The sequence below is a fragment of the Saccostrea cucullata genome, unplaced genomic scaffold (assembly GCF_032062105.1).
Source record: "Saccostrea cucullata isolate Sc308-1 unplaced genomic scaffold, CSIRO_AGI_Scuc_v1 ctg6759, whole genome shotgun sequence".
Taxonomy (NCBI): Eukaryota; Metazoa; Mollusca; class Bivalvia; order Ostreida; family Ostreidae; genus Saccostrea; species Saccostrea cuccullata.
The window spans coordinates 5,390-22,154 of record NW_026928580.1 but is presented as its reverse complement, the minus strand read 5'-3'; the positions used below and the strand labels follow the sequence as shown (position 1 = coordinate 22,154).

At 31.6% G+C, this 16,765-nt stretch overlaps 1 protein-coding gene across 1 annotated transcript; it reads right to left on the bottom strand.

The window, feature by feature from the left end:
• Positions 1-1,648: 1,648 nt before the first annotated feature.
• Positions 1,649-16,448, bottom strand: LOC134278025 (uncharacterized). The gene is made up of 12 exons (XM_062760341.1): positions 16,206-16,448; positions 16,009-16,093; positions 14,638-14,814; positions 13,681-13,831; positions 13,030-13,202; positions 12,128-12,247; positions 10,181-10,331; positions 9,140-9,291; positions 8,241-8,348; positions 7,585-7,735; positions 4,911-5,089; positions 1,649-1,761 (listed from the first exon to the last, which is right to left on the bottom strand). Exons 1-12 carry the CDS (start codon positions 16,446-16,448, stop codon positions 1,649-1,651), a joined length of 1,803 nt encoding a protein of 600 aa, XP_062616325.1.
• Between the last annotated feature and the right edge of the window lie 317 nt (positions 16,449-16,765).

Genomic DNA, 16,765 nt, shown 5'->3' with positions numbered 1-16,765 from the left:
CATTCATTCATCAATCAAGGTCTTGTTACATTATGGCTTGATGCCAAATCGTGGGCGTGACTTAAAAACTGTGGTTCTTCTGGCAAATACACCACAGCAACATCAAAGTAAAATCTGAATTTACCGCCAGTCCTATGGTACAATTTACTCATATTGAGACACATTTTATTGGAAAATGTGTGCTCAGTCTCAATATAAGGTAAAGCGCTCTGGGAGCACCTATGAGATATCTTCACAAAACATACTAATGACCTATCGTTCAGAATTTGACCTGAATTTGTAAGCATTAATATTTTTAATGATAAATTGATTCTCAAGTGGGTATAAATAATTGATATAATTATACATGTACATATTAACAAAAACATTTTAATATTTTACATACACGATATGTTGAACAACAATAGAAACAAATTGTTCGAAATTATTTATTAAAAAGAAGACAATTATTTTTGTTGCATGAAGAATTTTCGAAGTTAACTGTTGTTTTCCAACCCTTTTCTTTAAACGCTTTCAAATTTTAACTTTATTTGTGTAAATAAGCATTTCAACCGAAATAATAATCTTGAGAATATTTACATACATATTGTAATCATTATTATTCAAACTCATCTTGGGAATATCTACATATACATAAATCATATAGTAAATATTTCAAAATTAAAATCTTTTAAAACATTCAGTACAGGACATTCGGTATTCAGGTCTTTCCTTAAAAACTTGATTTTATGATAAACAAGATTAAGACTGCTTTTAATACATGACGAACTGGTTACATACAAGTAAATTAATTTTTGCTGCTTAACAGTGCTATACTTTAATCGCCAATTCTATTAGATACTTGTTCAGTTCAGTTCACTATATTCGCCCAGACCAAAATATTGGTACTTGTTGTACATTAATTAGTAATATGTATATATTTCAAAAAATAAAAGGTGCAAAAGCTATAATATATAATATAAGATATGGTTCATAAGTGCACTAAAATGTTCATTGTCAAGTGACATGCATACCGCAAATTAATTCTTCAAATTTCAATTTACTTATCTACGAGGGTTGTTTAATAAATAATGTTTCATGTTCAGAAGTAAAAACGCTTTTCAATGAGTTAATGATACCCTTTTTTTATTAAAACAGATGTCCGAAGCATTTTTAGACTGAAGCAGTCGCATAGCAACGACGGAAAAGAATGAAATTCTTTACCAGTTCAATAGACCTACAGTATCCTTTCGAAAAGCTTTTGAAAATAATTTGCGAACAAATGCATTCAGCAGCGTATGTGCACAAATTGCTTTATCGTGGTTATATTCTAATAGGATAAGTATCTTATTTGTTTTTCAATTTAAATCTCAAACAAAAATATTGATTAACATTTCCAAAGACTGAGATGTTAAAAATCATTGTTTAAGTATCGCCTCTCATTATAACTAGTTTGTTTATCGGAAGCATCTGCTTTGGCGCTGTTTGGTTTTTTGTTTACTTTTTGTAGAGCTATAAAAAGCCATCATCACCCCCACAGCAAGGACGTTAATTTCGGCAAAGTCCGGCTAAAATAAAACTTGCTTTTATTTAAACATAAAATCGTATTTTGAAAATAAAATCATTTACAGGTACAAGCAATGTTTGGTAATTTATCAATTCTAAATGATTAAGGAACTTGGATTCCACATTCCATGTATTCTTTGTAATAATACCATCTGTACAAGCTGGCATTGAAGCATCCATAACTGAATTCTCCACTTCCATTATATCGATAATAACCTATAAACAAGAAAGCAAAGTGTAAATTATTGTTTGACAAAACATGCTGGCATTGGTAGTTAACCTTTATATATAACATGTACAGCTGTAGAAGTAAACCGGACGATATCTGAGAGTCCCAGACTTTATTCGTGTTAAACATTTGAACAAAGTAAATAATAAATTAAGCAAAATAACAGCAAGAATAAAGAGAAGTACGTTGGAGATTACAAATATAATTTCAATGCATGTACCGTACAATTTCTTTACATTTGTGTCGTGCAGAAATAGTCTAAACCTTTTGTTTTTGTATTATTTTTAAAATGAATCCATATAACGGAAGACATTTAAAGGAACACCCAAATACATAGTCGTTCGCCTTTAATATCATGCTTCTAACATTTCATTATCAATGATTTAAAGCATGCGATACATAACAAAACCTTTGAATTAACTTTTTTTACTTTTAAGATATATCTGCACCTTTGTATAACATGTATAAAGAAAAATATACTGTGAATAGTGCTTTTCAAGGTGTGAAGAGCCCCACGAATTTATGTCCTCCACGGAATGCAATTTTCCCATATATAACTACTAAACAATTCTTCAACCATGAAAAAAAATTCCCATGAATGAATTTGTTTCCCTCAAAATATGTGATTTTTAAATATACAGTGTACTCAAAATGTATATTCAATAGATATAATTAAAAAAATCATTATGCAATACAAAAATGTTATTCCAGATTTCTGTGCAATGAAGAGTGGACTAAAACAAATGAGGTTAATTGGTTGATTGTATATTTTGTAACGTCTCTAACGACACTTTTTCACTCGTATGAAGACGCTACAACTCGCCGGTGGAGAGCTGCAAATGTCGTCCTATACTCGACACTCATGGGCATTGAACAGGCAGGGTCATTTTCGTGAAAGTGCCTACTGCGACACGGGACCTCGGTTTATATGTCTCATCCGAAGGACCGATCTCCAAATCCCAAAGTGGGATTCGAACCCGCGACGTAAGGATAAACTCCTTATTTTTCGACTCTAGAGAAAAGAAGTTAGGGGATAGATATTAGATGCTTCAGCAAAACTCGATTATAATTAGGGATGGCAATCAATTGCAGAATTGCTAATCGGTTAACTGCAAAACGTTCCGACCGATTAACCGGTTAGTCGTGCAATGTATCAAGATATACATTTTGACATTTTCTTTTCATATACACGAAAAGGCTAAAAAGACGTAAGAAGTAACATGTTGTTTATTATTTTGATCGGGGAAGTTTATGTACATAAGGGTATATTTTATATTTCACTTTCAATAGACAAGAAAAAAGATAACAATGAATCTTTCTTGAAATTAAAATCAAACAGGGATAATTTTCCAACGCAGATGTTAAAGAAGTTAATTTTGCTTAGGGTCAGGGTTCTCATTGGGCCATGTAACGTGGCGGCCCCGCCACAGTTAAATTCCTTTGCGCAACAGTTAAAAAAAACAGCGCCATAGTTCCGCCACATTTAAAATGTTAGCGACACAGTAAAATCCTCTTTATCAGTACGATAAATATATAGAGAATAATTCTGACTAACATCCATATTATACGTCATATCAGATCGAGTGGCCCATTATCAGCACGAGGACCGAAGGTACGAGGACTGATGTGACATATGATATGGATTTTAGTATGTAATATTCTATTTATCATATATTTAAAATACTTAACATGCGAGTTCACATATGGTTTTTTAGGAATGTTTGTGCTGGTTAGAGACGTTTTCCTTTAAAATCTAAAAGAGCCGATTTTAGGTAACCGAAAAAAAAAATAAGACCACAAATGTCATTATAGAATTATTTTGAATGAACATTTAAATAAAATCAAGTTAATTAACTTTTAAACTTTACACAAACGGTACTTACGGTTTGATATTGATTTTCGGTCCCGCCGGTCCGATACGTGATATGGCTTTTCGGATTGGTCCATAATGTTGGATATTGTGACGTCACCCGCATTACACAGCGCAGAATCGGTATATTTACAACTAAGTTTATTATAGATAAATTTTGTTGATCAAATAAACCTCCAAACCTCATAATTATGTGCAGTTTTTAGTTTATAATGCTAAAATGTTTTAATTTTAAATTACTTTAATTATGGCTCACTGTTAGACTTGCACTATTAATTATCTTCTAGACCTCTTTGGACATTTGAAGATTTTTTTCACACGATAATTAAAAAGGAACTTTTCATTATCAATTACATGTACATGTAGTTCATTCTTTAGTAGTTCTACAGTTAAGAATGTCTCTAATATTTCAATTACACAAAACATCGTAAGTCTTATGTGACCTATCAGAATCTCTACTGACTTTTAATTATCTCTGTACGTGTATATTTACCTTTTGTAAACAATTTCTTGTTCCACCACATATGGATTTTACTGAATTGACGACGGATTTTTTCGTTATCTCCTGATCATGACAAGGATCACACAGTGGTTGTGACCGGTTAGCAGGGGATGCTTACTCTTCCATGACACCTGATCCCACCTCTGATGTTTCGGAGGTCCGTGCTTGCTCTGCTCTTATTTTGTATTGTTTTATGAACTTTGAGATTGAATACTGTTCGTTATCTCCATATCCTTCTTTTTTTGAATGAAGACCTGTTACATGTTTTACGTATAACTTTTTTTCAGATTCTATAAGCAAATATCTATCTATTTAGTATGAATGTGTGTTTGGGTGGGGGGTCTTTTCACAGTATGTATGTTGGAAATTTTTTAATTTTATTTTACATTATTTCACAATCGATGTTTATTTATTATTGTTAATATCTACTTTATCGATCATTTTGCCAAATAATTCATGCTATTTATATTTGAACTTAATATTAATTCATTTCGAACTTATTCGCGAATTAGCACGTATATCAATAATTCGCACTTATTTTGTGCCAAAGTTAAATTTGAAATGATTTAGAACCCTGTGAGAATTAAGTTACATGTCGTTTATGGTTGTCCTCCTCAATTATGATGTCATCTGATGAACCCTCTAATTTGTTTTTGCCCGTCAGTAAGTTTCAATTCAACTGTCCTCGAAAACATAAAAATTTTTATAAAGAAACAACTTACAAACTCAATGTTGTATAACAACCAGTGATGTTCTTTACTTACCAGGAACGCTACTGCAATCATTAATCGATGTACAGGAGGTTGTGAAGGTTGAAGATGGACAATTTTGCACTTCATCATATGGATAGCCGTAAACAAGATCACAATCATTTCCACAGTCCGTATGGCGATAAATCTCCGTAAAGCTATCTGTGAGATTCGAACCTCCATAGAGTTTATATCTGATAGAGAAAAAAAAAAGAAAATTTAAATACTTAAATGTATTCTCTATTCTTTGTTTAATAGAAAAGTAAGTGGTAAAATGTTGATTATTCTTGAGATAATATTTGAAATTAGACCTAAGATAACCTATGGTTAAAAAGTTTATATAGCCAAAATGATACATTCGACAAGTAACCTACATAATGCTTTATGACAAGTAATGGTACGATTCTTAATTGTTTACCAAGGAAGAAAAAGAGAACTTTAATAATAATTATCTGAATAAAAAGTTTTTTTTTATTTAATTTTGGTTTTGAATCGATTTATTCGGTATATCTGGTAAAAATATAACAGTATTTCGTTGACAAAAATATGACAATGTATGTCATTTTTGTATCTAGGAGGCACTTTTAGTGCTTTACTTTAAGTGATAATTAAAGATAGAACGAAACACTTTCTCTTCATTAAATGCATGTCTTAGATTTCAAATCCCCCTCTATTTGATCAAATAATGCATGCAACCTACGTGCACTGACTAATGTAGTATTCAACTAGCGGTCAACTGCAAAGGAATTAGTGAAGTATTCAACTAGCAGTTAATTGCAAAGGAAGTAGAGGAGTATTCAAATAGCAGTCAACAGCAATGGAAATAGATGCGTATTTAACTAGCCGTTTACCGCAAAGGAAATAGAGGAGTATTCAACTAGCGGTCAACTGCAAACGAAATAGTGGAGAATTCAACTAGCGGTCAATTTGTACTGCAAAGGATATATGGGAGCAACAGTTGTCCACTCTATCCAAATGAGTCGAACGCTCCCTCATTTGCATGGCAAAAATTCAACCAATGGTCAATTGACGGTCAGTTCACCGTCAACTAGTACATGTAGACAACTGAATACTCCGATTGAATTCTGTTAGCATTTTTATATTGGTTTTGTTATACACTGGTAAAGGTATTGTGTGTTTAATAGTTTTTGAGTTCATTGATTCCTGTTTCAAGATAATTAAAATACATCTTTGTGTTCCAAGTTTTATTTATTGATAATGTACATGTCATTGTATTATATATGTAATTCAAATATCAGATTAAATGTTAGTCTATACTATCTATTTAATACCAATCCCGATGTATATTCAAAATACTTTGTACTAAGTCTTATTTTAATAAATTTCATTTTATTTTTGTGGTTACTGTAATATATTACATAGTGTCAAAGCACATAGGAATGAGCTCATGCATGTAGACATATGATCAAATACACGACTTTCTGAATCTCTGATAGGCATAAGTTAAATTAAACGCTCTTCAGCATATCTTGGAATGTAGGTGAAAGGTCAAGAAAGCTGTAAGAATTATATTTTTAAAGTTATTTTATTACAAAGAGTGCACATGCTATTCTAATAGATTAAAATCTTAAATGTCTAAAATAAGTTGTATATTGGCAATGTAAACTTTTTTTAAAAAGGAAGCAAGGTCACTTTCTTGAGACATCGTAAAATACAAAAGCCATCGTGTCACGAGCAAAATATGAGATCTTTACATCTAACACTTCTCGAGACGGACAGGCAGACAAGTAGGGAGACCCCGGGTAAACAGATACCCGTGCTCTAGTTCCTATCTTTCATTGAGTAAGATATGAACTAATGTGTTATATTCAAATAGTAAGGCTTTAAATTTTACATTGATACATATGTCATCAACTGTCTGTGGACTTTTCCGTTACCAGAACATAACAAAAGGCACATGATGGATATTACCGGTAAACAGGGAATGATTAGACATCCATGGCACCTGATTTTATCATTGATGTTCTCAAGGGGTGTATTTGCTCTACTCTCAATCTATAATGTATCAATGAACTTTGAAATTGATTTATTGATTGATTGTATACTGTTTAATGTCCCTCTCAAGTATTTTTCACTCATATGGAGATGTCGGTAAAGGGCTTCAAATTAGACCTGTAATCGGGACTCAGGGCCATTGAACAGTGAGGGTTCTTTATCTTGTCACTGCCCACCGTGACAAGGGACCTACAATTTTAAGGTCATATCCAATATACATATGACTTTCACTTCTAGTGCCGAGCGCTTGGCGAAGGAACAGTCACTACCTTTGTTTACGTCTTTGGTATGACGCAGCGCCGCGAACGAGAAATGAACCCAGGCCTCCCCATCACAAAGCGAACGCTCTTCCACTAGGCTACAGTAACCGGTTTTGAAATTGAATGATATTGGTTATAAAGATAATTCATGAAGGAGGACTGAACCATTTTCAGTTTCTTTCAAAGACACAGAACTCGCTTATATAAAGTCATGTACTTGGGTACAATTTCTGTGCCTGGAGAATTCGGCACTTCACAAAAAAGTGAATTCGATACCTGGAAATTTTGGTATAAGAATATGGTGAATTCGGTAAGTAAATATCGAAAGACAAGTCATTCCTTCTTTTTGATGTATTTTATTTTTAAAGTAATAACATCTCCTTCTTAAAGTACTAAGTTTTAATGCACCTTACCTCATATTTTCATAACCTTTGCAAACTACTGCTGCCACAAAAGGTAAGGAATTAGTTGTGGTATTTCGAACGTAAGTATCTCCAGAACAAGAATACACGTTCATGCCGTAATTTGGGGCTGCAATGTAACTAATGTTGTACCTGTACCAACCTATAAAAATACAATTACTGTAAATGTATTACATTTAGCGTGCGCGATATTTGGCGGAAATTAAATTTTTACAAGTTTGCGTAAATGTGATTTAACGCCGTCAGAAGTTGCTTGTTATAAAAGTTAATATACAATACATTTAGCGCTATACTTTAATTAGCGGACTCGGCTGCCAACATTGCTAAATAGAGCTGCTGAATTTTAAATGCTAAATGCTAATACGTTTTAAATATTATTACGGATTTCCCATCAAAAATATTTCTGTTAAGGAATTGGCTCGGATTTGCAATGTTCAACGAGTTCAATAAATGCATGTCTGAATGATTCCATAGAGATTAAGTATGTGACAATCATCACGTTTAGCTAACAGTATGATAAATTTAACGGATTACTATTTCAAATTACTCGAAAACGTACCTATAGTTTGTTTACAAATTATGCTTGTGCTCATATTCCAAGTGTTTGTTTCACATGTTAAAATATAAACACGTGTATTTGTTCTAACCTGCTGGGAGGCTTACACCACATTCATACCAGGAGTTACTTCTACATCCAGTATTACGACCAATACTACTGATGTTAAATTCTTGTTCCAGTTCCGATAAACAGTATCCTAAACAAATTTATTTAATAGTTGGAAACAGTAAGTATAAATGACATATTCATTTTGTTTATAAGCATTTCTTAATGTTTCTTTCTCTTTGATAACTCTTTGAAAATTAGCGGAGTTGATTTCTCAATAATTTTACTGGAATATAAATTAGGCAGGTCAGTAGGTCAGAAGCTAAGGAGGCCTAATATGAATGGAAATCTCGTGTGCATCTATTTCTGTTTCACACACAAAGGAGGCAAAATACGCATGTAAATCTAGTGCAGCTGAATTTGTGTTTGCCGTCAGTGGGCAAGGACCATTGAAATGGCATGGGAGTCCTTGTGTAATTTTAATCTATGTTTAAATTTTAAAGTCTAAATCTACAATAGTATTTTACAAAGAAATGGAAATATAAGAAATCACTATCTAGTTAGTATAGTATGCCAAAAATTGAATAATTTAAGCATAATTTCGTCCGTTATGAAAATTATCCCTTGTTTCCCACTATCGTTGATGCCCTGTCATACTATACTAACTAGACAGTCATTCTTTAAATAACAATACACAGTGAGTAAATTAATTTGTTTTGCTTACATTAATTATTAGTATACCTTAAAAATATTTTAATAAGATTCCATTACTTTAACGGATGACATTTTACTGCGATATTCGTCATACTGTTTTTTTTCGGACTGGACATTGAAGTAAGGTAATTTTAACCTCTGAATGGGTGTTGTTTACTATAACTGTGCTACGTTTATGATAAAAAATATACATTTCATTTTTTTTATTAATAACAATACATGTAAAACCTTTCATTGTTGGTGCGCTGTCATAGTCATTCGCTGTCACCACATTTGTTCCCAGTCCTCCTACAAGTTCACATAGTTTTTCACCAGTACCATCACTATCACCAACATTTAGAAATAAGTCTGTCCTACTTGCTCCTAGATACAATTGGTATCTAAAAAAATGTTCATATACATTTACCCAGCACCTCAATTCAATATTAATTGGTTTTCTTAGCCTACGAACATTAAATTTGGAAATTAATTGTATTTTTTATGTAATATCTAGCCAGGTAATTCAGTTGATCTAAATATTGAATATTCGGAAGCCCACAATCACAAATTGTGTGAGACTTATTTTTTCTGTCGACGAGGAGAGGTTTGACGCTGTCCACAGGGATAGAAAATATAAAATATGCTACATAGGATTTATAGATCAATAGTCGTAAAGAAATGTTTATAGACTAAACTGTTTTTCGGTGAATTTCTTCTGAAAGTGAAATTACTACGATGCTTGAGGGTGGAGTGTTCAATGTTTAAAATTCGAATTGAAGTACCTTGTATTACTTTTATATTACACTATGGAAAAAATGTGTTACAGAAACTGTAATTTCTTCATCTCGCATAAACGCAGAGTAATTGATTAAAAAAGCGATGAATGGAAATATTGCTCAAGGACAAAGAATGTTATTGTATTTTATGGAGGTAACAAAGCTGCGGGGCATTTTTTACTGTGTAGACATTTGTCTATCACAAAATAAATTGGGGACATGGACTTTTAAGGTCATGTTCATCAGAAGCAATGCCTTAATGTTTAAACAAATTGAAAGATATTCAAATTTATGTTATCAGAACAAAATATCGGTGCATATTTTCTGTATTTTATTAATATTTATTATACATGCTTATCCTGAAGGGCTACATTGTTTTCAACTGGAGCTTAAGTGAAATATGAATGGGAATTATGGCTGTGAAGTCTTACCCAAGGTTTTCAACAAGGATTAGTTTTAGCAAAGCACAGAAATTTATCCTTTGATATCTAAACACTTTATACATTTATATAACCTTTCGTGACTGCATTTGACGATTCCTACAATTGGTGCTGAACTGAGGTTTGTCTTTTTGATGTACCGTTCACCGCTGGGGCAACCATTCCATGTATCATCAGAAGCAAAATCATATCGATACCAACAGGATTTGGTGGTGCTATAGCAGTCTAAGATATTTTTATTTAATTAATAATGACATTGTTGTAAATATAATAAAATAAAGCATCAAGAACCAAATCTAATGTAAATGAATATTCGTTAAAAATTGATTTGTGATTTAAACAAACAGTTTTATTTCATACTTTACAAGTACTGAAAAAATAAAATCAGCAGACAACTTAGAAAAGTAGTCTTATCGAATCTTGAATAGCCCTCTGATTGCTTGCACATATCAATTTTAATAATTGCTTTTCGATGTTCGAATCTCTTATCTCTTTTCTCGAATTTCGTGATTTAAATTATGAATCAGCATCGACTGATTACAAATGCATGTGTTATAACTTAGTAAACTAATGCAATTTTAACTAGAACTAAACACTTTAGATGCCTCTCAAAAATATTTCTATAGTCGAAAAAAAATTTGTTCCAAATAGACGATCAATCATTTTTACTTTTTCCTTAGAGTAAGGAGTTTAATAAGCATTATTTTACTTTGTTTTCCTTTTTTCAGTTTTCCTATTAAAATTTCAATTTTTTACTTTCTAAAAATATAAATTGAGAAATATTCAATTCAAAAATACATTTGTTATCAAATCTGCATCCCGATCAGATTATGCAAAAATATAAGCTATTGCATAATCTCGTGAAGTATGTAAAAATTGTTTCTTATCCTACGATGTATTTTACATAAATATGTTAAAGATACAGGTATAAAAGATAACAAAGCTTGAGTTTTTTTTTTTTTTAATAAAAATTGAAATATATTCAGATTTGTGATTAGAGCTATAGTCGTACAAATACACTCAAATATATCGGAAAATCTCTTTTCTAGCTGTGAAATCAACGATTAATCCATATATATGTATGTATGTATGAGTTGAAAAATCATTCGCATATTCTTAATTATTTTTTTTTTTATTTGATTACTGTTTCATGTAATTAAATAGCTCTACTGGCATTATCTAAAACAATTATATTTCTCAATGTATTGTATCTTTGTGTCAAGTAATACTGAAATGAAACTAAAACTGCAAGAGGAGAGGGGGTATTTTAAAAAGTATTTTTTGCAGAATTTGTGTAGCAATTGCAAAATCACTCATCAAAATCAAAATCAAGTGAAGTGAAAGTAAACATGTATATTATCGACTGCATGTGAGCCAAATTAAATTGAAAACAGTTTGAAACATTTATAAGAGTAGCGTTTTGAAAGAATTTATGTTTCGGTACCCATACAAATATTTTTTTTTTTCAAAAGCAGAACTAATAAACAAAATAATGTATATCAGTGTTTTCTACTTCTGTGAAAAGTTATATCAAATTCAGACCAAAAATTTAAAATTGTTAGCATTTTTAAAGTCTTTCCGAGATTGTTTTTTTTATAACCAGGACATTGAAAATAGGCCTATAAAAAGTTTAAGTGTAGTCTACTTGAAATTAGACTATACAGTATCGTTCGGCATATATTTCCCCAAATTTTATGCAATTACATGAACATGGCATCATTTGTATCAAAATTAAAATTAATAATGTATCTTGTTTCGACTAACTTTAGTGCCAAGTAAATAAATACTGCTCTCTTGATGATGTGTTGTAGAAAGATTGTTTGCATGTGGAAAGACAAATGACAGACACCTTACTTTAAAGTCAGCTATTGTGATTTCAGTGTAGAGGTAACAAAACAGGATAGGTAGCCTTAACTACATGTAAGTAGACGCAATTGTAAATTGTATGTTATCTAGTCTTTTATGTACAAAGGATTCATTTTTCTTTTCAAATGTTTTGTCCATTTTGAATATTAAAATACCTGGCTCGTATAAAAATGGAAGGACAACTCTGCACTCATAATAGCATTTGGTGTAATATCGATTTTCTTCTCTAACGTAGTCAAATGTAAAGTCATCGTCGAAAGAGGTCCGATAAAAAACTGTCAAAAATAAAGAAAAACATGTTTATGAAACACGGATGCCCACGTATGACACCTAATTGGAGTTGAAGTTTATCAAATGCAATCCAACCACCAAGATAATGGTCAAAGATTTAAAAGAATATATCCAAAATATGGCCTTATCACAAAGAGTAAATCTTTCAAATATGAAGGCATTGATTCACTGTTCAAAAGAGATACTTGAAGGTCATAGCCTCACAAATTCAAAAGTTATAGGCAGACAAACAGACAAACGGCATATTTATATCTTCAAATTAAGATCAACGTCTGCGTGGCGAAGTGGTTAGAGCGTGTGGACCTGGGTTACGAAGTAAGAAGTTGATCCTTACGTCGCGGGTTCAAATCCCACTGTGGGACGTGTTGACCTGTCCATCGGATGAGACCGTATAAACAGAGTTCCCGCTTCACAGTAGGTGCTGGCACGAAGAAGATCCATCTCTGCTCAGTTGGCCTGAGAACCGAGTATATGACAAACTGTGTAGCTCTTCACCGGCAAGTGGTGACGCCTCCATGTGAGTGAAAAAAAATTCTCGATAGGGGCGTTAAACAGCATAAAATCAAAATAAGACCTGAGATACAATTTTACTTAAATCATAAAATGTAAAAAAAAAACTTCTTTTTATAATTCCCGATAGGAATCAAAATTAAAATTGTTAGTTGTTTTCTGATGCTTTAAAAATGCTAAAGATTTAGTTTAAATATTTAAAAAGAGATCTTCTTTTGACGTTTCGATAATCATTCAATAAAATGTATGAATGTACTTTTGTTGCCTATTTTGAAATGGTGATCTGCAGAGGATGGTGTTTTATCCTGACTCCCTCCAACCAAATCACAGTGCTTCTTCAGAGTAGAATCCAAGTAATACTTATCTTCTGCTACGTCATAAAATGTGCCAGAAAGATTGGATCCCAACAAAATTTTATATCTGTAAGCACTGTTATAGAAAAGATTATATTACTGCATGAATTATTTCAATATACCGGTAAAACTAAAAGGATCTCCTAAAATAAGTCAGTTCAGTGTATAAATATTGGATTATCAATAAGTATGAGAAACGTCAGTCAACATTTGACACAATGATACATTTTATTTGCTGACAACGTCATTGTATCGACCAAAGAACTTACGGAATGAAAGAAATTTTTGAATAGATTTAATTAAAATACTTTTTCAACTAAAGAATTGAAAAAATACCAAATTAAAAAAAATTAATCTCCAAATGGCAATAACTCTAGCCAATGCATATCTTTTCTTGTATTCTCTTTATTATACTTTTACTGTATATTGGTTTCCATGATATCTATAATATATATATATATATATATATATATATATATATATTTTTTTTTTTTTTTTTTTTAAACTAACAAAACAAAATTTAAAGAAATAACAAGGAGATAAGAAAAACTTACGGTGTCTGGGATGTATTAAGGATGATTCCAACATAGGGAGCCGATGTATAATTCGTCTTCTTGACATATTGCGTTCCTTTACAGTAATCACAATAACTGCTGTAGGTGAAATTAAATTTAAACCAGCAGGATATTTCACTGTTGAAACAATCTGAAAAAGAAATATTTTTATTAATTTTTGGATATGGATTATATTTTTTTATTTTCTATACGTGAGAATTTGGGCTTTGTAAGACATGTCTGTTCAAATCAATTCTAATCAATAATCTATTGATGCTGATAAAACTAGGGATATATAACACATGCGATAATGTTTTATCACAAAACATTTCACAAATAAAAGAAATTTTAAAGTCCGCCTTTTTTCATATTTGGACATTTTCTAGAAAAACAAATTAATGGTGAGCTATCAATAAAACTATAATAAAAGTAATATCAAACTTTTTATCATCAACTTCGAATTCCCTCTTTTTTCTAGGAATATATCTTTATCACCCGTATACGGAGTTTATTTTTCCCAGGTAAAGCGTTGAATTGAACATATTTTATTGACAAGACACAAGTTCTATAACTTAGGTTCCCACAAAATTAAAACACATTTTCCCAATTACCGTAAGGAAAAGAAGTCATGTCTTTAGATTAAAAACTAAAAGGTTCATTTACTATAGTTACTTATATTTAACATTAAAAGGTAATGTTTGTTTTATTTTACCTGATTTTATTTTTTTTCATTTCGACATAAGCATGCTTGCCTACGAAATTTTTGGACAAGTAATGAAAGATAAATATTTCTTATTATTTTAGGCTGAAGCAGATGAACAGAATTAAAGCTCATTGAAGCATTTGTGGCATCATAATGTTGTATGATGTTGTCGGGTAGGGAATTTTTTTTGACACAACACTTGCATTAAAAATTGAGTATCATTCATCATTAGAGTCAAGATAAAATGTCGATACCTGGTAGGTTTATAATACATTTGTTTGATTCCGATGACCATGTCCCGTTAGGTAGACAAGTGGAGGTCAGAGAAATCTGAGGCCATTCTGTACAGTTGTACCTCAGGACGGTACCAACCCGTGTTGAGGTCACCTGAACAGAGGTGGTGTTGCTGTCTGGATGAGTAGCAGGACAATCTGTTTGGGAACAAAGTAGTGTATAATAACCACAGACCAAAAATATGTGTCTTCATTTACCCATTTAAAATAATTCATATATCTGTATTATTTCTTACTATTTGGCAATGTAATCATAGAAACATGGGTGAGGTGTAGGGTATGGGGTTAAAGTCAGTTTTGTTCAAGCCTAAATGTAAATATGATCTCACATCTTTAACTTAATTGTTTTTATCAGTTTATGATCAGAATATTGTTAGTAACATCAATGCCCTGTTCACACGACGAGTTTAATTCGCAGTAAATTAATGCGAAGTAAACTACTGCGAATCAAATAAATGCGAATTAAATTGCGTTCACGCGACAGCTAATGCGAAGTAAACTAATGCGAATTAATTTTTTTCTTTTACAGTCAGGCGTCAGTAATTCTATTATGACGCCATTTGTAAATCACGTGATGTATGCAGAGTCATCCTTTGAAACATCATGTAGTGGCTACAGGTATTTATTGATTTTAGTGATTAACATACTTTCCCTTAATTTTTGAACCAAATATAGCACAAATACCTATATATAACCACCACCACGTGTCCTGTGACTTAATTCTGGCCTTACGTATACGCATGTGTCAAAATTTAATTCGAATTAGCTTCGCATAGCGTTCACACGGAGCTAATGCGAAGTAATTTAATTCGCAGTAAATTTATTCGATTTAAACTAATTTGCATTAAATTCTCCGTGTGAACGCTAAGCGAAGCTAATTCGCAGTAACTTTACGTTTAATTCGAATTAAACTCTCCGTTTGGACAGGGCATTAGTTCCATAAATTTTTATAAAAAGTAGAATGAAACTCTTATAGAAATTTCTTTTATAGATTTATGATCAGAATAATTTTGAGTACTATTAAGTTTCAGAAATTTTATTCAAATTAGAATCAAACTCTTCCACTTAGTTAAATGAATTAAGAAGATTTATTCTGTAATTATCAGTGCTCTGTTCAGAGACATGTTTATCCATAAATTGCCTATAGTAGAACGCTGAACAAATCCAAATATTTATTGTAGACTATAGCTAGTTAATGTTAGCCTCTTTAAAATTTATTTGTATCATAAAAAAGAATTTAAAATATTTAAATTTGGATTTGAAAATAGTTCAGGACCAAATGCCATCGTTATAATTGACAGGGACAGAGTAATTTTTAGTAACAAAACCTACCTGATATTTGACAAACTGGACCTGATGATAAATTGATGCATTTGCTTCCAAAGAAACATGTTTTATTGCATTCTTGAGAGTATCTCTGTGAAAAGAGAGGAGACATACAAATATAATATATACAAAAATATATACCCATGTTAATTCTCTACATTTATCTAATCAAAGAAGAAACATATACGTTTCTAACGAGTTACCCGTGGTAGGTCCGTTTTCTCAGCGTATAAGAATTCCGAATCATCAATCAAATCGTCAGAATGCATTTCCGCATTGGAAGAGGATAACTCGCATGTGAGCTGATTACGACAAAAATTCAGAGATTTACAAAGTGTTCGAACAGAACACTCTTTCATACACATTTGCATTCCAACTGGCAATAGTTTTTCAATCACATGTCCTTCGAGGCGCTTATTTGGGGTTGTAAGATGGAAGACATCCATGAATATACTGTAAATATAGAGCTGTATCAAATACACATACATGAATTTGTTGATATGCATTGTATCTTGCAAGAGAAAACACCAAACTAAGTTCTGCCAAGGTTTCCCGTTAATTTAAGTAAAACAAATTATTTATTTTGAGTCTTTATTGGTGTGTTTATGAGCTATATAAATATTATATGATGCGATTCATAGAAATAGAATCACTCTTTATCTAGAATAAAGATTACTAGGATATTGTGTTAAAGAAAAAGTAGAAAAAATGGATCATAAACCATTGTATTAAAAACAAGTAGTTTTAAACATTAATAGGATTA